The following is a 22,917-nucleotide window of genomic DNA, read 5'->3' on the forward strand; positions in this document are numbered from 1 at the left end:
GACGGCAGGTCACGCTGCAGGTGGTACTGGGAATAGATCAGTGTAATACTAGGAATAGATCAAGGTGGTACTCGGGCACGCTGTATACTTTCCTGTATAAATATATCAAATATATATTTGATATAAATATACCATATATATATTTCAAAATATATATAAGCTTGATAGATTTGGTTTCCCTTTGGCAAGTGCCTAAGGGAAACTAGGGGGAAGTTCATGTTATGTGGAATAGGATAGTGCTCCCTGTTTTCCTCTCTTTCTACTCTCACTCACTCGCTCACTCACTCACTCTCCCTTCCTCTCCGGCAGACTTCGACCTGGACAACGAGGCAGATGAGATCGGGTTCATGATCAAGCGGATCAAAGTCCACACGCGGGAGGCGCTGAAGGACCCGTCCTACCGCTTCCCTGGCAACTACGGTGTTGAGAAGTTCCTCGAACTCTTCTCCGAGGAGGACTACGACGCCTTCTGCCTCGCTTACATGTTCACCTACAGGCAAGTCCTTCCAGTAGCCATTCACATGGGATCGTTTCTGGGGGGTGTTTTTGTGATTATTGCCACACCACCTACACCTGCCACACACCACCTACACCTGCCACACACCACCTACACCTGCCACACCATCTACACCTGCAGACTCTCGTCTAGCTTTACCCTCCTGCTGTCTCCCACAGGGACTTCGAAGGCGGGACTCTGGGCCTGGCGTGGACAGGCGACCTGAAGAACGCCGGCGGAGTCTGCGAGAAGAACGGCCACTACCGCGGGAGCCTCAAGGTATGCTGCCGGGGGTGGGTGCACTTGAAGGGAACTGGACATACGAGGGTGTGTGTGCAAGTGGTTGTGCATACAGGCGCGAGAGTGGATGATAGTGGAGGAAATATCCAGGTAGGGGGGACTGGTGGGGGCAGATGAAGATAAACTCTCAACTGCTGGAACATGAACGTCACCGGGTGAGTGACTCTGGTCTGGAAATGTAACTGTGAATAATAGTTTGCACTCTGTCACGACATTTATCTTGCTATACGCAGGACGTAAGCGTAAAAGTCCAGGAATTTACCATATTGTTTTGCAAGCGTTATTGTCCAACTACTTGGACTGGGCGGTACAGCGACGATCTCGCTTACTGCGTGTCAGTGTTCGATAACCCCCCGACCGTCCAAGGGGTTGGGCACCATTCCTTACCTCCGTCCTTTCCCAGCTCCGGGTCCTCATATCCCTTCCAAGTGCTCTAGCAACCCGTTCTCGCAAATTCGTAAAGTCAATATTGACTTATTAACTACGTGCATAGGTGATATACTAAACATAATAGATACCCTTAAAAAGATTCATAGAAAACACCGACCTTACCTAACCTTGTTAGTATCTTAAGATAAGCATCTTATTGCTTCGTAATTACAATTATTACTTAACCTATACCTATTATAGGTTAGGTAATAATTGTAATTACGAAGCAATAAGATGCTTATCTTAACATACTAAGTAGGTTAGGTAAGGTCTGTGTTTTCTATGAATCTTTTTAAGGGTATCTATTATGTTAAGTATGTCACCTATGCACATATTTAATAAGTCAATATTGACTTATTAAATTTGCGAGAACGGGTTGCTCTATAGTCGTACTGGCTTAGCGCTTTCTCCTGATCACTCCCATACCTTGGTAGCGTCACTTCATGGTGTGTTAAACAAGTCGAAGCTTCTTGTACCCAGACGGCCGGTGAACTATTGAGGCTTCCAAGAGTATAACAAAATTCATCTTTCAAGGACAATTATGTTCATCTGGTTATTATAAACAATAACTTTACAAAAATGTTATTACTGACAAAGCAGCAATGATTGGGGAAAGATCTTTTGAAAATAAAAATGGGCCAAGTTTTACAACCCAAAAATACATTTCTATGTATAATTTGACACACACACACTGTATGCCAGAGCCAGGAGTGCAGGGGGTGACTATTTTAAAATATTAACAAGACGCCTGAGATTGATGCACTGTAAGTAGCGATTCACTACCTGGGTAGAGTGCTAAGATGGTTGGGTAATTAAGAGAAAGCTCTAAGTCAGTGTGACTACGCAACACTTGCAAGGGCTCTGAGAACAGCCTAGGAACTGGGATATGAAGACTGAGTAGTGGAGCATTGGCCCAACCACTTGGAACATCGGGGGATCGAACACCAGCCTTGCAAGAAGCGAGTTTGTCGTTCTTCCGACCAGTCCATGTGGATGGGCACTGAGTGCCAAAGAGCTGACGTACACAGGCCTCGCTAGTGCCTACCTGGAGCTTATTATATAAACTCCACTGTCTACACAAGAGTAAATGTTTCTTAATGGGTCTTCATCTCTCTCTCTCTCTCTCTCTCTCTCTCTCTCTCTCTCTCTCTCTCTCTCTCTCTCTCTCTCTCTTTATCTTTGTACCTTTGTGTGCTCCCTGTTGAGTGGAAGATGAGATGCACTGAGGAGTCAAGCGAAGAGGACCCGAGATGTTATAATGTGCTGTAGTGCTGTTGTTGTTGTTATTGGGATCTCTTACTAAACTCTGCCTCAATCGTCACAACCACACATCCCAACACATCCCCAACCACACTCCTTACGCTCCCGACACACATACACACCCTCACCCATCACACTGCTCACACACCCTAGCTACACACACACGCCACCCAACCCACACACCACTAGAACCATATAACCCGCCCGTCTCCACCTCCCCGTCTGCTATTCCAGAGCCTCAACACCGGTATTGTGACGCTCTTGAACTACGGCAAGCACGTCCCTCCCGCCGTCAGCCACGTCACCCTGGCCCACGAGATCGGCCACAACTTCGGCAGCCCCCACGACCCAGAATCCGACACTCGCTGTACCCCTGGCGGAGAAGACGGCAACTACATCATGTTCGCCAGGTATGGAGGACGTGTTGTCATATTAAACATTTTAGGAGAGTGTTTATACCTGTATTTGTCTTGTCAAACAGGCCGATATGCCAAGTAGGTCAACCCGTTCTCGCACTTTCTTATAGTCAATATTGACTTATTAAATAAGTGCATATGTGACATACTAATTTATTGTGAATATATTAGTTTACCTTGAAAAGCTTCATAGAAAACACCGACCTTACCTAACCTTCTTAGTATGTTAAGATAAGCATCTTATTGCTTCGTAATTACAATTATTACTTAACCTATAATATAATAGTAATAACAATTATTACTTAACCTATAATATAATAGGTTAAGTAATAATAGTAATTACGAAGCAATAAGATGCTTATCTTATACTAAGAAGGTTAGGTAAGGTCGGTGTTTTCTATGAAGCTTTTCAAGGTAAACTAAAATATTCACAATAAATTAGTATGTCACATATGCACTTATTTAATAAGTCAATATTGACTTAAAGAAAGTGCGAGAACGGGTTGCAATTTTCTCACAGTTTAAGATATAGTTTTCTAGTGTGAACAAGCACACTAGATCACTACACAGCTAATTACGGGCTACTCAGGCCCGTGCCATTTGTAGGGTCGCTTAACCTCCATCACTGCCTTACAGAGCGACCTCGGGGGACAAGCGGAACAACAACAAGTTCTCGCCGTGTTCGCTGCGCCAGATCAACAGTGTCCTCAACTCCAAGGCCAGGGACTCGAAAGGGTGCTTCACCGAGCCCCAGAAGGCCATCTGCGGCAACGGGGTAGTAGAGGCGGGCGAGGAGTGCGACTGTGGCTGGGAGGAGGACTGCGACGAGGCCTGCTGCTACCCAATGAAGAACAACCCCAAGAAGAACCAGAAACCTTGCACCCTGAGGCCCAGCAAGGTCTGCTCCCCGTCCCAGGTCAGTACCCCGTCCCAGGTCAGTTCCCCCGTCCCAGATCAGTTCCCCCGTCCCAGGTCAGTTCCCCCGTCCCAGGTCAGTTCATACTCTCACACACACGGGTGTTCCGCGCTAATGGGGGTCAGTCTCCCAAAATTCAAGAATCTTTAGTAAAGCCAAAGTAGCGAAAACCTTGAGAATATGAAAGCAGTAGAGAGAAATCTGTGATAAAGATCTAACGGTAAAGATGAATGGGGAGATATGAATGGTGGTGATCAGAGGGGACTCTTTCGTCAGGTCGACGCAAATGAGGTAAGTTTGCGAGGGATATTAGTAAGGATGACAAGGCTACAACAAATCAAATGAGACACAGTATTTATCAGTGAAAAACAAAGAAAACAAGAATGTAGGAGTGAAGTAGCACATATGGATAGTTTTAGGGGAAACTTAAGTGGTTCTGCAAACAATGAACTACGAAAGTTGGATCAACACTTCATTAACCAAAAAGGAAACTTAGACAAACATTTTGTTCTCCTGGGCACCAGAAGACTCGAATACCCGACCTCCAACACGGAGAGGAGTACTTTATCAACTGAGCTACGAGCTAGCCACAGTAGAGAAGGATTCCAAAGGCCCCAAACTGCTGCCTAAACTGGAACTTTGTCTTCACTGGGCCTCCACTCGAACACAGAAGAATTAGGTGATCCACGCTCAAGTCATGTAAACTGTAAAAAAAAACTGTCTATCGCCTTGCTTAGTTGGTAGAACGCTCGACTCCCACACTGGGGGTCGGATGTTCGAGACTCCGAGTGCCCAGGTGAATTAGATTTTATCGGGGGAAAGACTATATACACTTGGAAGGGGGTTAGGATAAGGATTTTGGGATGGGACGGGGATGCAGGAACGAAAGTGTCCAACCACTTGGACGGTCGGCGATTGAACGCCGACCTGCATGAAGCGAGACCGTCGCTCTGCCGTCCAGCTCAAGTGGTTGGACCAGGTGAATGAAATGTCATTATCCAGGGTACAGTGGTTGACAGTTTATTAGATTAACATGTGCAAGAAGTAACACTCAGGAATTAATGTGAATACAATTTTCAAAAGTTGCAAGAAACTGGTCAACAGTTTACCAAGCTGTTGTAGTGTCAGAAAGCAAAACAGATAATAGGGACATGATCAAAATTATTAATAATAACAAGCAGACTCAAATTTCCGAAATAAGATGTGTAAAGGGGCAACATTATTGGTTGTGTTTAACATTAATAAGAAGGATATATCATGAAACCAAAATCCCTAATATACGACGGAACATGAATATGGAGTCCATATATGGATTTAACTTAAGGAAACACATAACTTAATGTAAAAGAATTGATAAAGATGAGGAAGACGAGTACAGACCACTCATTAATGTATAACAGTTCAGACAATGCTTTACAAGGTTTTTAACCCTTTCACAAGTGAAAGATTTGTGATCGGAGGAAGACTGTAAGTTTGACAATCAGGAAAGATCTATCAAAGGAAGACAGGGCTATAATCAAGATAAATGTGATAGAAACTAACAAAATAACTGTAAATAGAATTGAGGGAGACAGGGGCAGTGTTCTTACAGAGTGTTACAATTGAGGAAGCTGGTTAAATTTGTCATACAAAAGCAAATCAAGTGATAGAAAGTTTTAATCATAATGTGAATACGAGAGACATGACTATAAAATTATAGCAAATACATTGATTAAATTACTCGATTAAATTGCCCGAAACGCTATGCGTGCTAGTGGCTTTACAAGAATGTAAAATCAACTCAATTTCTATATTCTGTTAATCCCCAATGTACCTACTTTTATATAAATAATAAATAAATAAATAATGAATAAATAAATAAATACTCAATACAAATGCAGATGGCTTAGCCTATAAATACTTTGAATTAAAGGATATGATTAACCCTCGTGCTGCTCTCAACATCTGGAGATTAAAATTGTATGCCAGTGTTTAAATTCCGATGGTCCAAATGGCTCCAATAGGTCAATGGTGTCTCCAGCAGTGATGGGAGCCCAGAAGATACTCTTAGAGACTCAAGTCCTTCAGCTCCTGGTTTGAAAGCATCAGCTAATGAGGCTCTATAACTGACATAGTGATATGGTGTATTTGAGCTACTGAATCCAGTGTGATATTATATGTTGTCAAATTAACATCTGTGTTTACTTTGATGGCAATGTGGATGTTTCAGGGGCCGTGTTGTACCCATGACTGTCGTCTGAAGGAGGGCGACAAGTGTAGAGATGACAACGGCTGCCGCGACTCCTCCTTCTGTAATGGTCGCTTCCCTGAGTGTCCTCCCTCCACCAATAAGCCCAACAAGGTAAGCCTCCTTCCCCCACCTACCCCCCTCCCCTTGTACCTTCTCTCACCCCTACACCAACAAGCCCAGCTAGGTAGACAACCTCTCCACCCCTTCCCCTGTTAACAACATGTTGCTATTCATATCGAGAGGTTATATAAATGACATTTTTGAAAATGGTTGTCACTTGTTTATATTCAAATATGTGGGTTGGGTGTCTAGTTTTAAGTGACGTTATTGTGACTTATTGTCTGCATGTTCATATTCTCTAATGATATATAACCCGACATGTGCCTGTGTTTGACGGCGACAGACTATCTGCAACGAGGAGTTCGTGTGTTACAAGGGCGAGTGTAGCGGGTCCATCTGCCTGGCGTACGGGCTGGAGTCGTGCCAATGTGACCGCAGCGCGGGCGACCCCGTCACCAAGTCCTGCGAACTCTGCTGCAAACTCCCGGGGGAGAACCAGATTTGTCTGTGAGTTTCATCTCGGCGCCTCTCGTGGCTTGACACAATCACTGCTTACACTGAAACTGACATTATCAGGCATCTTAGATGCTTAGGAAATATATAAGATGAGAGGAATTAATGATTGATATTGTTTTCATTAAGATGGCTTGTGTTTATGGAGGATTATAGTCAAATTTCTTCATTAACCCCTGCACTGCGCACCTGTTATGGACAAAAATTTCATGGTACACATGTTAAGGACATATTTAGTTTTATAAATGTTCAGCTAATGTTATTGTGAAAATGTTTTCAAACTCAACCAATTTCATTTCAAATCACAAAGAGTGATAAAAACATTAAAAAAAAACATTCAAATACGGCCTAATTAACAAAACAAAATCGCATAATCCTCAGAGTGCCTTAAAGCGCTCCGAGGCACAGTTAAGTGGTTAATATTGTTATAACTAGTTTTCACAGATTCTCAATTATTAGGACGTTGTTATGTAGGAAAGTACAGTTGTCTGTTGTTTCTAATGAAATTTATTCTCATTTACCTGTACTCTGTTTACCTATACAGGTCGTCGTTTGAGTGGAATGTGCCTCCGTACGACATCCCAGACATGTATGCCAAGGCTGGCACTCCCTGCAATAATTACAAGGGCTACTGTGATGTCTTCAACAAGTGCAGAGAGGTGTGTGCTGCCTCTTTAAAGCTAACAATTGATGTAATTGTAAAAGTTTTCAATCTGGAGTATTACAAAGTTAATGACAAATACAAATACAAACTTTCATTCGCAGAAACTAATACTCACATTTATTTTTTTCAACATGTGTAAGTTGAATAATTATAAATGCCAAGTATTTCTAAATGTTAATAAAATTAGTGAAGGTGGAAGATATTGCGAGAAGAATGGATATATATATATACACTGAGAAGTATACTCTACTTCTTGCTATATATATATATACACTATGAGTTTACTCTACTTGTAACACAAACAAGGAGCAACAGTTTCAAGGTCAACAAGCTACACTGCACGACTGACAACAAGAGATACCTTTTCACCCACACGGTTATAAACCCATGGAACCGCCTTCTACTCTAAGCCGTGAACGCCAAAATTCTTTTAAATTTTAAAATTGACCTAGAAAAATAGTGAGGTGGGCCTTTGATAAGCCGCCGGCTACCTGCCCTCATCGTGGCCACTAGAGTGTTAATGGCCTTCAGGTAACTTTAATCCTGAAGTATGTTCCGAATTAAATATAGTTGCTGCTTGCTCAGTAAGTTATTGTGGTGGCCTTAACAACCCCCTCTGACTGGTTAATAGGCCTTACTCTCCTTCCCTCCACCAGTTGATAGGCCTTAAGCCCAATACCAAACCAACGACTTTCATTCAGATTCGCAGCCCGTCCTCCAAACAAAAATTCAAAAGTGATTCCATGCACCCGCCAAACCCGTTTATGAATTAAATGCGGTTTACACACAACTCACAACTGCTGACGTTCGAACATATCCGGAACAAGTGCTTCACTGACGAATTTTGTTTGAATCACAACGCTATAAATGCTTCACCCACGTACTACAAATACTATACAAATAATCGCCAACAGACCCTAATCACCTGACCTAACCTATCCTATGCCTATATTTGCACAATATGCTAATATATTATAATATTAATTTATACTTGAGAAAATTCCCGATTTGAATGAACAGCATGTAAAAATTTTTGAATGGGTCTGTGGAGTTGACCGCTGAATGTAATGGACTTGAGTCGAGGACAGGTTGCAGATTCGAGCCGCAGACAGCACAAGCGAGTGTGTGCCTTAAAGTCTCTCACAATAAGGTGCTGCCATCTAGTGGAAACTTGGAGGTAGACTCATGGAGTCGCCTTCAAGACGCCGATAACTGCTCAACAGGACCACACATGGTTCAATCAAGTGAAATTTCTTTCCATTCAAGCAGTGCAGAGACATGCGAACCAGTTGCCACTTCCACGCAGGGAATAAGAAATCGTATGTTAGCCACAAGGAAGAAGACGTCTAATATAGTAGACTGTGTACCTGTATTTACCTGATAAGTACCTTGCATATGTAGGTGTCTATTTATTAGCATAGACCCAATGCTTGCAACAGTAACGCCTCTCGCCCAACAAGAGGCGTATCGTCAGTGAGAGATGGACCATCTTGCTGCTCTGTTGACATTGTAGGTGCTGACATCTGTTGGCGGTCTGCTGACCCAGACTGCCAACAGTCTGCCTGGGTCAGCAGACAGCTAGCAATTTGCCGAACAAAAAATGACTGTTCATGAAGCTGAGCAACGCTTGGAAAAGGGTTTAAGACTGGATGAATGTGCCGAACTGGATGGATAAATTTCCAGTGTCATTTTCTCCCAGTCCATCCTTTTGGACTAGTCAGAATAGCGAATGCCTGGCCACTTTCAGGATCAGCATTTGATTCCCCAATGGCCCAATTAGTTGGGCACTGTTCCTTCACCCCCTAATGATATGACAGGTCTTTTCTCGCCAGAACCCTTCAAAGTACTATTATAGTCATACTGTACTAGCTATAAGCACATTCTCTTGAAAGTAGGACATTGCCAAAAGCAACTAAGGTAAATTCTCAGCATTATTTCTTCGGTATTCCGGTTTCAGTTTTCTTTACCGCAGAAAATCACCTCAGATATACTTCATGGAACATTTGGAAACATTTAAATAATGAAGTTACAGGGTGAGCCTGAGGAGTTCAGAGACGCGGCTTCGAACCCGCATATCGACTCAAAGCTCAGAGACGCGGCTTCGATATTGCGGAGCCCCCAATATTTATTAATTGTTATGATGTAAATCAACTTGTTGCCACAGGTGGACCCTTCGGGACCCCTGGCCACGCTCAGAGGTCTGCTGCTGAGTGATGAGTCTCTGGCCAACCTTCAGCGGTGGATCATCGAGCACTGGTATGCCGTCCTCTTCGTCGTCCTCGCCGTCATGGTGCTACTGGTGAGTCTTGTGGTGCTACTGGTGAGTTGTGGTGCTACTGGTGAGTCTTGTGGTGCTACTGGTGAGTTGTGGTGCTACTGGTAAGTCATGTGGTGCTACTGGTGAGTCTTTTGGTGCTCTGGTGAGTTGTGGTGCTACTGGTGAGTCTTCTGGTGCTTGTGGTGAGTTGTGGTGCTTCTGGTGAGTCTTATGGTGCTACTGGTGAGTCTTCTGGTGCTTCTGGTGAGTTGTGGTGCTTCTGGTGAGTTGTGGTGCTACTGGTGAGTTCTGTGGTGCTACTGGCAAGTCTTCTGGTGCTTCTGGCGAGTTGTGGTGCTTCTGGTGAATTATGGTACTACAGTACTGATGAGTCTCGTCCGTCGCCTTTTTAATGGAGTGCTTGTATTGGTGTGGCAATGCATGGTATGAGGAGAGAGGACGGGATGGCAACATATGTTGGTATGACTTGATGAAAGCTGCAAGCAGGGCGTGACTGCATACCTCACGTTGCTCACTATCTAGGAGGAAAGTGATGGATTTTCCGGAGAACAGTTCTAAGGACTTTGAGAGGAAAGAAGCCTGGCGAGGTGGCACGCTACCTGTGAGCAGACACATTGGTTGCAAGACTTGCCAAACATGTTCCGTTGTCTAGTGTCATTCATCATATTACACAGCTTTGTGAAGCTTCCTCTTGGCATGTTGGGTATGGAGAAACATCCTCAATAATTATGATCCCTTGGAAATCTATCATTATAAGTAATGAACTAATACTGTATATATATCATTGTATCAGTAACTCTTATCCTTTTTAACCTCTCTTATTTTAGTTGCAACATTCTCAAGATCTGATGACTGTTTCTTTAAGTCTTTTTATTACTATCTAACATTACCAATCTTATACAAGTTACGTTTTCAAGGTTTAATTTAGTTTTAGAGGCTAAGATGTGTGTGTTAAGACATCTTAAGTTCTCGAGTTAGAAGTGTGGCGTCTTGGCTCTCTTCCTCTGCTCTGTCAAGGTCATCTTCACACTCTATCTTAACTTGTATTCAATTTTTTGTCAGTTCTTGATCCTTTGTTTTGATTTTTATAGTTATCTGCCCAGTCATGAAATGCTTTACTACTTTTTTATATTTTAATTTCTTTGGTTTTTATTTTATTGTTTCCATTTTGACTTCACTTTTTCTTAACCATTTATCTTGTATTGCTTTACTCTTACACAGTACTGTACGATGTTCATATTTTAGGTTCCAAGGGGTTTTCTGGTGTACCAAAATAGATCAATTTAAAAATAACTTTTAATTGCTGTTTTTTGCCGAGATGTGAAATGTCTGCAGTTTTCGTGTCCTCGGATATTATCCTTTCCCAAATGCTTTTTTTTTCTAAATTTATTGCATTGTTTACATTTCCCTATCGCTCCTTGTCTTTTACTATTTCCAAAACTAGCCAACGTAACTCTTTCTTAGTTGTCAAGTTCCCCATTTAATGCATGCCTTCAGTCTACTAAAAGTTTTCCCCTTTTTTCTCCATTGGCATATTTCCCACGTATTTGGCTGTTACCTAACCTGCAGCTAATCTTTGACTTAATATCTCCTCTGGCTGGCCTCATCACTGACCAGGTGTCTCCCTGATTACATTATTACTCCCTGTTCTGTGTTCTCAGTTCCTTATTTCCTACCATTACCTTGTGCCCCTTTGGACTATATTCCCACTTGTGCAAGAGCTGCCTCTTATCTCTGCATGCCCCTGTGACTCTGAATATCTCCTCAACATAGACTTCTCAACTGTACCCTTTGCAGATGCCCTTGATTGGTATCTGCACCATGGATCCAACTTACAAGGTGGAGCTAGAGTCCTCTTACTCCTACTCCTCCTACTACTACCAGGCTCAGCAGCAGTGCTCAGCGGGTGTGGAGGCGCCCCTCATGGGTAGGGTCTTGTCTCAGCTCCACCCTCACCCACCCACCAACGTCTGCCACTCACTCCACCATTCTTAAAAAGCTTTCAATCAGACGCACCGCTAAACATTCTCCAGGCACATTTGCCACTCAGAAATTTAAATGAAAAATTTGTTTCCCGTTACTACATGTTCTACTTCAGCTTCATCCAGAGTCTCTGTAAACAATGGAAAAAAAATATTGTGACCAAATTTCGAAATGCAGAGGAGGAAAGTTTGCAAGATCAATAAGTTCTCATACATCATAAATCAACTCATTTTATCTGGGAGATAATGGGATCGTTGCACAAACCAGCCCTTCCCCTGCCACCAGTGTTGAGCAAGTCACACAGGGGAAGGGCTGAACATTTGGCCCCTTCCTTAAAACTAATCAATCTTATCCTGGTGTCCCCTGTGTTTACACTGTCACGAGATAGGCAGGATATGAGCTGTTGACTCCTCCCTCCCCACTCTTCCTTCCCGGCTCCCCCGTCTCCCCTCCTCACCCCCACCATATCCTCCCCCAACCCACGGTACACTGAGAACCTTGCTGGTTGGTGTGCTCAAGATACTGCCTGGTGCACAGCACATAAAAGCTGTCTTCACAGTGCACATGAGGCTGATTTGTCTAGTATTGTGAAGACGCAGTCATCAGTCCGCTTGCTCCTTCACTTCAAGTTCTTTATATCAGCTTGCACTCGTATCTGTCATTAAATTCTTCCTTATTGGTGGAAATCATTAGAAGAGTTTTGTCAATTCATTTCCTCTTCTTAGTACTTGTACGGTACACTGTACGGTACACAGGCATCTATGGCACCACTGCCATTTCCCAAGGAAAAAGATTAATGAAATCTATTCAGTTTATATCTTACTTTCACGGGGCCAACTGATGTAAATTGTTAAAATTCACAATTTCAAAGATATTTTCAATGTCATATTGATGCCACTTTTTCCTGCTTAGTTTTGCTAACTTAGTAAAATGACCTATTTTGTCAAACCAATCAGCCTGCAGGCTTCTCACGCCCTCACAAACCCACTACTGTAGCAGTCATTTATGACGCTGATGTACCTGTCACTGTACCGTCACATGATCATCTGATTGTCCATCGGCTTAGAAAACTGTGAAGATGTGGTCTGAACCGGGATGCACGTAGCTGTTTGATGCTAGATTCACTACAGTGTACATTCTCATGGCATGAGTGAACCTCTTAATGCAGGACCATAATGCATGGCCCTTTCTACCTCTTAGTTAATGACTTGTACTCTATAAGATCTGCTTTTCAAGAAGACTTGTTTCGGGAAGTAGCAAGTTCTATTAAAATATGTGTGTGCTTAACTGTATTCGCTTTAGAACTGGCATGTTTTCGTGTGAGTTATTTTCATTGTAGTGCATGTTTTCCTCTTTCTGGCGTGATGCCCTCCAGACACACGCCTCAGAGTTGCTGGCTAGTCTTGCACTAATCAATCCACCAACGGAAATGTAGCATTTAACTCTTTCGTTAAGCATGGCCATCTTCCTCGCTGTGTATTGCTCCTTTTCCCATTGAATTGTTGCATGTTGCATGCTGATGGTGATGGCGCATATTACAGAAGAGGAAGCCAAAATTGGATGACGAGAGGAACTGTGCTGTGGAAGTCTATATTGACCCAGCTCTTAAAATAAAAGATGCATGCCAGACAGAAAGTGAAGGTTTGTTCTTACAAGATGTTGGTTACAGCCAGTACTGTAACGCCGTAGCTTGTTCTCATGTTCCTCTGAGGCACAATCTCGCCTCCTGTAATATTGGTACACAGCACATTACAGCTGAGTCGTGGCTTGGAAACGTGTGTATGCTAGCTAACGACCACATATTATGTATAATATATCAAAGAATAGTTACAGCCTTAACAGCAAATATGAATACTGTACTGTGGTTCATTGTTTGGTATGCATAGAGTATACAGCTGTTTATCTCCAACATAAATATTGTGTTTTCATACATGTTAAATGTAACACATTACGAGCAGAACTGTATTTAGATACTGTATTGGAACTGTTGTATTTGTATGGCTAGACAAGTGGTAGCTTCATGTAGTTATTATGGTATTTTGATAACGTGGACGTAGACCTTTGGATAGAAACGTAGGACATATTGGAGACACAAATATAAACAAACACACACCACAAGGATAAACCTTTAATGTAGACAGTGCTTCACTCGGGCTGATCTTTATTAAAACTGCAGAAAGACATGCCAAATCAGAGGGGAGCAGCTGTATGGTTGGGTCTGGTGAGGTTCCTGCGGCGTGCTGCTCCATCTTCCCATATTGTAGGCTGTGGAAACCCCTTAAACTTCGCTAATCTCTGTTTTGCATCCTAGCATTGTTCTGGGCTAATTGCTGGTTGAAAATCAACTAGAAGATTTATAATCAAGAGTTTCCAACATACATTAGAGTCCATCAGAGTTAAACAAGCATATTTGCTTACAGTGCAACAGCAATTAGAATGAAAATACAGCGAATTACACGTAACAGCTCTTCATGACTGACATCAACCGGAAAGGCACTGCTGCTGTCTATAAAAGAGATATGGTAACATACGACCGAGCCTGGCCTCAGGCCGGGCTCGGGGAGTAGAACAACTCCCGAAACCTTCTCCAGGTCTGTAACATGCTACAGCGGCAGTCCTACTGCCAATCTGGTGGTTGAACTTGGTGCACAGATACATTAAGTTACATAGGGGTAAATCGTGAGTAATATTGTGTAAGAAGGTTCAGAGCCTAGTAATAACATTTAACCCAGAACTAAGTGGACTCTCATATTATGAAAGGTTGAGGGCCTCAGGACTAACAACACTAAGAACCAGACACGACAGGGCTCATCTTATAGAGCCTTAAAATACTGAACAGACGGAAAGATCTAATATAACTCACACAAAGGATAAAACTTCAAGCTCAACAAGCCACAATGTAGGACAGACAACAGAAGATGTTTTTTCATCAAAGTTAAATAAACTCATGAAATCACCTACCTGCCGAAGCCGTAAATGCCAATACAGTACTTCAGTTTAAAATACAGCTGAAAAATATCCTTAGGGACTGAAGGGAAGTCTTGACAAGTCACTGGTTTCCTGTGGACATCGAGGCCACCAGAGATGGTGACCCTCAGATCAATTTGGCAGTTCTTGTCTGCAAGTTCCCGTGAAGCTTCTCCCACATGTTTACAGTCCTCACAGAAGATGGCGGAGGTCGCTGCTCTGTTGTTACATGTAATATCTACTTGTTGTCAGTATGTGGAATATTTCGTCCATTGCTTGAAGGCTCTTCTCTTCTCTTCCCGGTGACTGCACAAGAAGTGTTTTAGGGCGACAAGCCCCCATGACACACCCTTGCCCGAGTTCATCTTTCAGCTGGGCCACTCTTCTTTCTGCATCTCATAAATTGGGTGACTGTGGGTGAAGGCTGTGTGCAGCTCGTCCTGAGTGAAGCATTCTCTACAGTGAAGGCCTGTGTCGTGTTAGCCTGCATATGTTGATACGTACAGTAGTTTGAATTATCATAAGCCATTATAAGGTTGGCCTTCTTTCCCAATATACTGTATAACATTTACTTTTGGATATAATTAAGAATTACCATTCTTTATCTTTCCTGATTTGCCTTATTCATGTATGTGGTAAAAATATACATTAGCTTTTCCTAGTATAATTGCATTTTAAATTCTTGACCTTGATGTATTTATCCACATTATTACTTCTGATTGGCTTTTCCTGTACATTTTTTACTCTTATTATTTTAATCTTTCAATCTAAACTGTTCTGCATTATCATGAACTTTTTCTGTTATATATGGTTCACCATGTTCTTTAGCGATGGCCCTGTACACAAAAATGGTGAACTTGCATAACTTTTAAAGGCTTTGTTTCACCCTTAGAAATGGACAGCTGCAGTTACGTGTTACTTTGTGTACCTGTTGTGTTAACGTGTGTTCCTTGTTTCTAGGTGGCGATCATCAAGGTGTTCGGGAAGGCTCCGGAGACAGTGAAGTTGAAGAGCCGGACGATTATGCATAAGAATTCAGGAGCATTGCAATACTCAGTGCCTGTAACAGGCGCCACATCCAATGGCGCCATAGCTAATGGCACAACAGCCAATGGAGCCACAGCCAATGGTACTACTGAGACAGCCGCTAACCATGTTGTCCACCCTACAGTTGTCAGAGCCAATTTACCATTTAAGAGGAAAGTGAATGAGGTGCGTAGAGCAGCTACGAAGGCCAAACGGGCAGCAAAGAGTCAGCTTAGTCGGCCACACAAGAAAAGTAGCAGACGTGCTGATGGTGGTGTAACTTCTCCTACAGAATCGGAGAAGAGTGGTCCTGGTGCCACAGATGGAGCTCTTCCCACAAGTGATACTCGGATTAAGGACCGACTGTCTAGTAGATTTTCAATAATTAGTTTCAAGACCTTTCGACCCAAGTCTCTTAGTCCTGACAAACACAAAAGCAAGAGCCCAGATAAACGAAAAACTAAAAGCAGCAATGACAAAAAATGCAAATCAAAAAGTTCCAAGAACCACCACAGAAGCCGAAGTCCAGACAAGAAACGAAGAGCAGAAGGGCGTACTGAAGGTCGTGCCGCAGAGAGCCCAGACAAACATAGAAGGTCAAGAAGCCCAAATAAGCAGGCCAGCCTGGAGGACGATCGTAGAAAATCAAGGAATCGATCAGTTAGTCCAGAAAAAACTCGCAGATCTTCCAGTCCAGACAAAACCCAAAGGCAGAAGGCACGAAGTCCGGAGAAGCACCGGAAGATAGGAGAAGGAAACTGGTTAATAAACAAATTCCTTGCTGATGAGGAGAAAACTGCCAAACCCATTGTCAATGGTTCCTTGATGGGCTCATTGAATGGGTCACTTAGCTCTATTAATGCTGTATTAGGTGGACCCACTAACAGTCCCCAGATGGGACCAGTTAGAAATGGGTCCATGCGGGGTCTGCTAGCAAGTGATAGCAACAGAGGTAGTCCTTTACGGGGCTTCATCAACGAGGCCTTTATTAGTTCCCCTCGAGGAGGCCGGACTCATAGCTCTTTGAGAGTTACTAAATCTGTCAGTCCAGAGGGGCTCGAGTTTGACTTGGGACCCAGTCAGTACCGTAGATCAATTAGTATGGAGGCCTATAACAGGCCCCCAGCTAGTCCAGATAAGAGAAAGCGATCCATATTGGATGAAGGTCTGAGCCCTGATAAAAGAAGACGGTTTAGTAGCCCAGAGAAGACCCAAAAATCACACAGTCCTGCCAAGGAGCGGAGACTGACCTGTCCTGAGAGGAACCGTCGCACCCTGGATCCAGAGAAACGGCATTCCTCAATCTCACCCCCATCATCAAAGACCAATTCCTACTCGTCGGTGCCTGAGCGATTACGCGAGAAGCTTTCACTCATCACTGCCAGTCCTTCAGGCAGCGTTGCCTCCATCCTGCCTCCGTCGGAGCCCGCAGACAATGTCAGTCTCCACTCTTCCACTCACTCCACACATTCAACCCGGTGTCAACCCAAGGACTGGGTCTGAGGTACCCCCAAACAGTGACAGTGTTCAGAATTTCAGTGACAAGAATTCTGGTCTAGGGTGAATGCAGTTCGTCCTGCCTTTCCTGGATAGCGGTGTCCAGTGTGCATTTGTGACAGCACTATTTTAGAAACAGTGTGTCGCTTGTGTCACATGAACATAAGGCTGCTGCATCTATTTTGTGCCAACCACTTTTTAGTCCTCATTACTCACATAACTGAGATTTACAAGTCCAGTATACATGTGTGGTGTTCATTCCATCAGGTGCATTTTTTGGATAAGATGAGGGAAGAAGTGTAGTGAATATTTACAAGATGTGATGAAGTGTGTGACCCAGTCATGGCCACATGGACTGAGAACAAGGAATGCTCTCATTGTTTGTTTTATTTAATGAGTATTTATTGTTATCTGAGAATATTGGCAGTATAATGCTGCCTGTTGCAGCTAATCCTAAGTTAGTTCATATCAGTTTTGCTTTGTGATAATATTTTTATGTCAACTCTGATAAGTTTGTCTTGCTCAAGACTGTATGGGAACTAACAAATCATCTCCAGTTGGTCAGTCTTCCTTGGAGTTGTGAAGCTCTGTAGGTGAGGCCAATCAATGCTTTTGCGGTCGAGGACAGATGTTCAGGCACTGTGATTTACTGTTATATTTCACAATTTTGCCAAAGGTTTTAGCTACATACTGTATTACTGTGTGTGTTGAAACAGCCATCTTTATGTTATTAAACAAGTTTGTTTGTATTCAGTAAGCTGCCTCTCACTATTCAGCAAGATGGTCATGCATAGTTTTTCTTAGTATAATTTTGACCTTACACAGATTTAGGATTCTCCTCCTTAATCCTCTTCTCATTCTGTTCTGTGACCTGCAACTACCAGTAGATTTATGCTCCCATAGTCAATACATGCAGTAAAACTTGTATTACTATGTCCATGATTATTTACCCTCAACAGCAAAGCTATTTTTGTCCTATTAATTATACTTCTATATATCCTAATTCCTATTATTTTGGTTTACCAACTAATCAACAGTAACCTAATCTGGCAACGAATAACTTTTGAATAGTTCCAATGCTTAGCCTTGGCCTAAATTTGATCAAAAAAATTACAGTAACCCATTTGACTCCTCAGCTGGTGCTCCTGCCATATGATCTCATCTCACCTTCCCACAACTTGTAAACCTTAAGTGTGTAGCTTGAAACTCCTACATATTGTAACCTGTACATTGTAAATCTGTGCAAGATATTTTTAATACTTTTCGAAGGCTAATCTACTAGACCACTAGTGTGCTTCTGATTTACAGATTACGTTCTAGGAACAGTGTGTTTCATTTAGTTTGTAAAAATATATAAAATATGAGATTGTCGTGTTTAACTGATCAGAAAATGGTACGTTGATCCTTTGCTTTTCTCGCTGTTGTAAAAAATAAGAGGCCAATGGGTCTATCAGTAGGGTGTAGGTTGATGTCCTAAGCTGCTGGATTGTGGGGTAGTTTCTCATTGTTTACAGTAGTCTCTGCTAGGGTGCGTGATCAGGGAGACTTGGGTATTATTTTTAGGGACTTTTCAAGCCTGTCTGCATAACTTTCAAACTGCTGGTTAAGTTTGATAAACAAAAATTGAATGTGTGTGTGTAATAACTCATAAATGATAGTGTTGAATCTTCGTTTTCAGAATGCGATTATTACACTCTTATATTAAGAGGCAAGCATCAGAATGTCTTAGTGCACAGTATGTGTGATTCCCTTTCCTTCTACCATACAGAAGATCAGTATGGTTTGGTGCTAGACACTGCTGATAATATTCTGTTACTGCCGAATTTTAATCATAGGAGAAATGCTGGGTTCCAAGGTTACAAACATTCCAGTTCAAAACTTGACTGGAATAGGATCCAGGATGACATTATATACTGTCATTGATTTTTTAAGATGTAACGAGAATCAGACCAAGAGCAGATGAGTTACAATGTCAAAATAATAAGACCCACATATTGGGATGTTAGAAGTCCTGTGTTATGTATCAAAAGGCCACATGTTGGGGATCAAAAACAATACTACATGTTAGGAATAAGAACTACCACATGTTGGGGATCAGAAGAACCACATGTTGGGATTTATCCACAGATTACCCATGCTACCCAACACTGGGTGAGTGTGATGTTAAATGGTAAGTTATCTATGTTTGTTTAGGTTGGATAGTTCTTCTGCTAAATTGTTTATTGCTGTAAAATATAATTTGTTTATATTCTATTAGAAAATATAAACCCAAAAATTTGTAATAATTCGAGTAGATTGAGGTATGGTAGACTACTATCATTCATCTGATGTTCTACAAGTCAAAAAAATCCACTTTAGTGTATAAGTATGTACTATAGAGCTGCTGCATATTTGTTTCAGCTTGTGTTTACAAGTGAGACTGAATGTGCTTCCAAGTACTGTATTAATTTTGAACTGAATTGCTTCAACCACTTGGCCATGGACTTGTGACCATGAGTAACTGGCCAATACAACTGCTCATTACAGTGTTACTTGTTGAACTGGTGGCTGGAATCAGATCTTTAACACTGTAGCCCAGTGTGAAAGTCGGTTCCCATCTGGTGTTAAAGTCTGATTTTTAAGCCCCGTGTTAAAATCCATTTCTCGACTACAGTATTGCCTGAACTGTGTCTGGCTGTGGCCAAGTGGACCTTGAATATAGTATATCTTCCTGTTGCTACTGCTGAATGGTATTTCAGTTTTTATCCTTGTTGTGTATTTTATATATAAATATATATATATATAATTTTTATTTCATCAAATGGTGTGTAGAGGTTTTTAGTGTTTTTTTAATTTTCTTCCCCGAGAAAACTCAGGATCAGTACCTACTGAGAACAGCGTAATGTAAGAGTATTTGTTATGTCTAAGAGAAGTGACGACTCATGTGAGGGGGGCTACGCTGTGTGGGTTATGATAAACATCACCAGCATTGCCCCTATAATAGTTCTTGGGCCATGTCTAAAGCTTCCCGAGTGCTGAATACAGCTCTAGTAGGAGAATTTGCAAGACTCCTTAGTTATTAACTATGGCTCATAGTAATTTTTAAAGCTCATGAGAGTTACGAGTAAGCCCCAGTGCAATTTTGAAAGTTTTGGGTTCATGTGTAAATCTATTGTGATGTTAAAACTTCCTGGTGATGCTGAATGGCTAAAGAGAATATCAGTACGAGTTACAAATTTACTCGAGGTTTTGGTATTTTGGAAGATATTTTACTCATCAAAATTACAGTTTTGAAAAGTTGTTGATTTTAAAATGTATTCTACATTTCTCTTGGTAATATTCAATAGAAAATCAGTTGTAGTCGTACGTTATTCATTCAGTTTCTGTGAGACTCCCATTCAGTAGACAATCCTTTTATAATGTCCAAAGTAAATTGTCCTAAGTTAAACAACATTTATCCTGTCAATAACTGTATGATTATTTTTTTTGTGAAAGCTTTAGTTAGGGTTAAAATCTAAATTCGACATTATAAATGAAATATGCTTCAAAATTCAGACTAAGTTATATGTTAACTTAGCCAGGAATATACTCAGCCAGGAAATTGTATTAAGAATCACATTCAGTTTTCTTGGGTAAATAATCTGGGGAAGTTTTCAAAGGTGTACCGTGTCTTTCGCGAAATTAATGGTAAAAATGAGTTATACAATTTCAGCTAAAAATATTCTAGTTTAATTAAGTACATGTCAAGTTCCAAATGCAATGATGTATGTTAAATAAGTATTAAAAAAACAGTGAAATGTTATTAGTTCAACCGAGACTTGTATTATAATAGCGGCATTACCTACAAAGAACAACAGAGTTGGTGTGGCTTCCTTGAACACATAACAGAGAGAGAGAGAGCGAAGAGCTTAGTACATGTCTTGCCCACCACCATAACCACCAAAACCACCACCACAAATGCCGCCACCACCACCACCAGCCCACCTGCCTTTGCCACAATACACAGATGGGCTGGAGTGTTTTCATCCGCCATTCAAACTCCATTTTCTATGACATATGCCATTAAATACTATTTGTACGACATTACCATTTTGACAATAAAAAATGAAAAAAGTTATTGGTTTACATATCCTTTTCTAAACACTTAATTACACATGACTCCTGTTGATGCTTTTTTTGGGGGGAAGGGGGGGGGGAGGTCTTTCATGCCAAATTGGCTGCTGGCTGAGAAGTGAGAGGAGACTGCCAACTCATAAACTGTAACACAGAGATATGTCACTGGATCCACCCAGAGCCATGTCCAGGTGCGTACTCTAAATCCACCCAGAGCCATGTCCAGGTGTGTCCTCTGGATCCACCCAGAGCCATGTCCATGTGTGTACTTTGGATCCACCCAGAACCATGCCCAGGTGTGTTTACTAGTTGTGTTTTTGCGGGGGTTGAGCTTTGCTCTTTCGGCCCGCCTCTCAACTGTCAATCAACTGTTTACTAACTACTTTTTTTTTTTTTTTTTTTTTTCCACACCACACACACACACCCCAGGAAGCAGCCCGTGACAGCTGACTAACTCCCAGGTACCTATTTACTGCTAGGTAACAGGGGCACTTAGGGTGAAAGAAACTTTGCCCATTTGTTTCTGCCTCGTGCGGGAATCGAACCCGCGCCACAGAATTACGAGTCCTGCGCGCTATCCACCAAGCTACGAGGCCCCCTACGAGGTGTGTACTCTAGATAAGACTACAGAATTAGAATGATAAGCAAAGTTTTCCGGGACCCAGTTTGCAATCTTCTTGGCATCACAGAACGAATACGGAGGCAACTGCTCCAAGCATGTACCACAGAGGGACCTTTCCTGATGGTCTCAGGTATCTTCTTCTTGAGAATAGGTGCAGTTTGCATGAAGGGTTTACCCTCCCGATGACTGCACTAGGACAGATGTAGGGAGACGCGTTGACGTTGAGGAGAAGAAAGTCAAAAGTGTTAGATGTGTCGGGCCGTAGAGAGAGGAGTGGCGATGAAAACTGGCGGACGTTAGAGGGAGACTCGCCGCACCGTAGGGCGGGGTGACAAGTTCACGGCGGCAGCTGATCCACGCACGGCGAAGCGGTGTGCGCAAGACGTTAACTAATATTTCAATTTGATTTCTGGTGTTGACAAAGGCTTTAACAAGCCGAAACGTTCACCTCATTTCATATTTCTCTGTGGATTTTCCGCATAAAATGATCAGTGTTTTGTGATCGTCAATTGCATGCATATATATATATATATATATATATATATATATATATATATATATATATATATATATATATATATATATATATATATATATAAATATATATATATATATATATATATATAATTTTTTTTTTTTTTTTGAGATATATACAAGAGTTGTTACATTCTTGTACAGCCACTAGTACGCATAGCGTTTCGGGCAGGTCCCTGGAATACGATCCCATGCCGCGAAGAATCGTTTTTTCATCCAAGTACACATTTTACTGTTGCGTTAAACAGAGGCTACAGTTAAGGAATTGCGCCCAGTAAATCCTCCCCGGCCAGGATACGAACCCATGACATAGCGCTCGCGGAACGCCAGGCGAGTGTCTTACCACTACACCACGGAGACTATTCTTACCACTACACCACGGAGACTGTATATATATATATATATATATATATATATATATATATATATATATATATATATATATATATATATATATATATATATATATATGTTAGACTTAATATCTAACATATTCAGAGATTTGAGTAGGGGTACCGAGTGATGTCTGGGGCCAGAGTTGGATATTGTCCTAATAGCAGCTTTGTGTTGAGTAATTAGAGGACGTAAATGATTTTGGGTAGTAGTACCCCAAGCACAAATACCATAGTTGAGA

At 41.9% G+C, this 22,917-nt stretch overlaps 1 protein-coding gene across 1 annotated transcript in view; it reads left to right on the forward strand.

Moving 5' to 3' along the window:
* The window catches only part of Kul (Kuzbanian-like), a gene marked incomplete in the record, with an annotated part of 66,768 nt that extends 45,647 nt beyond the window's left edge, over positions 1–21,121 (forward strand). Inside the window, 9 exon segments of the mRNA XM_069315552.1 lie at positions 310–496; positions 676–775; positions 2,720–2,895; positions 3,538–3,817; positions 6,027–6,158; positions 6,451–6,614; positions 7,165–7,279; positions 9,449–9,583; positions 15,473–21,121. Coding sequence (XP_069171653.1) covers positions 310–496; positions 676–775; positions 2,720–2,895; positions 3,538–3,817; positions 6,027–6,158; positions 6,451–6,614; positions 7,165–7,279; positions 9,449–9,583; positions 15,473–17,041 — 2,858 coding nt within the window.
* Positions 21,122–22,917: the final 1,796 nt, after the last annotated feature.

Source organism: Procambarus clarkii, chromosome 81 (genome assembly GCF_040958095.1).
Source record: "Procambarus clarkii isolate CNS0578487 chromosome 81, FALCON_Pclarkii_2.0, whole genome shotgun sequence".
In the NCBI taxonomy this organism is placed as follows: domain Eukaryota; kingdom Metazoa; phylum Arthropoda; class Malacostraca; order Decapoda; family Cambaridae; genus Procambarus; species Procambarus clarkii.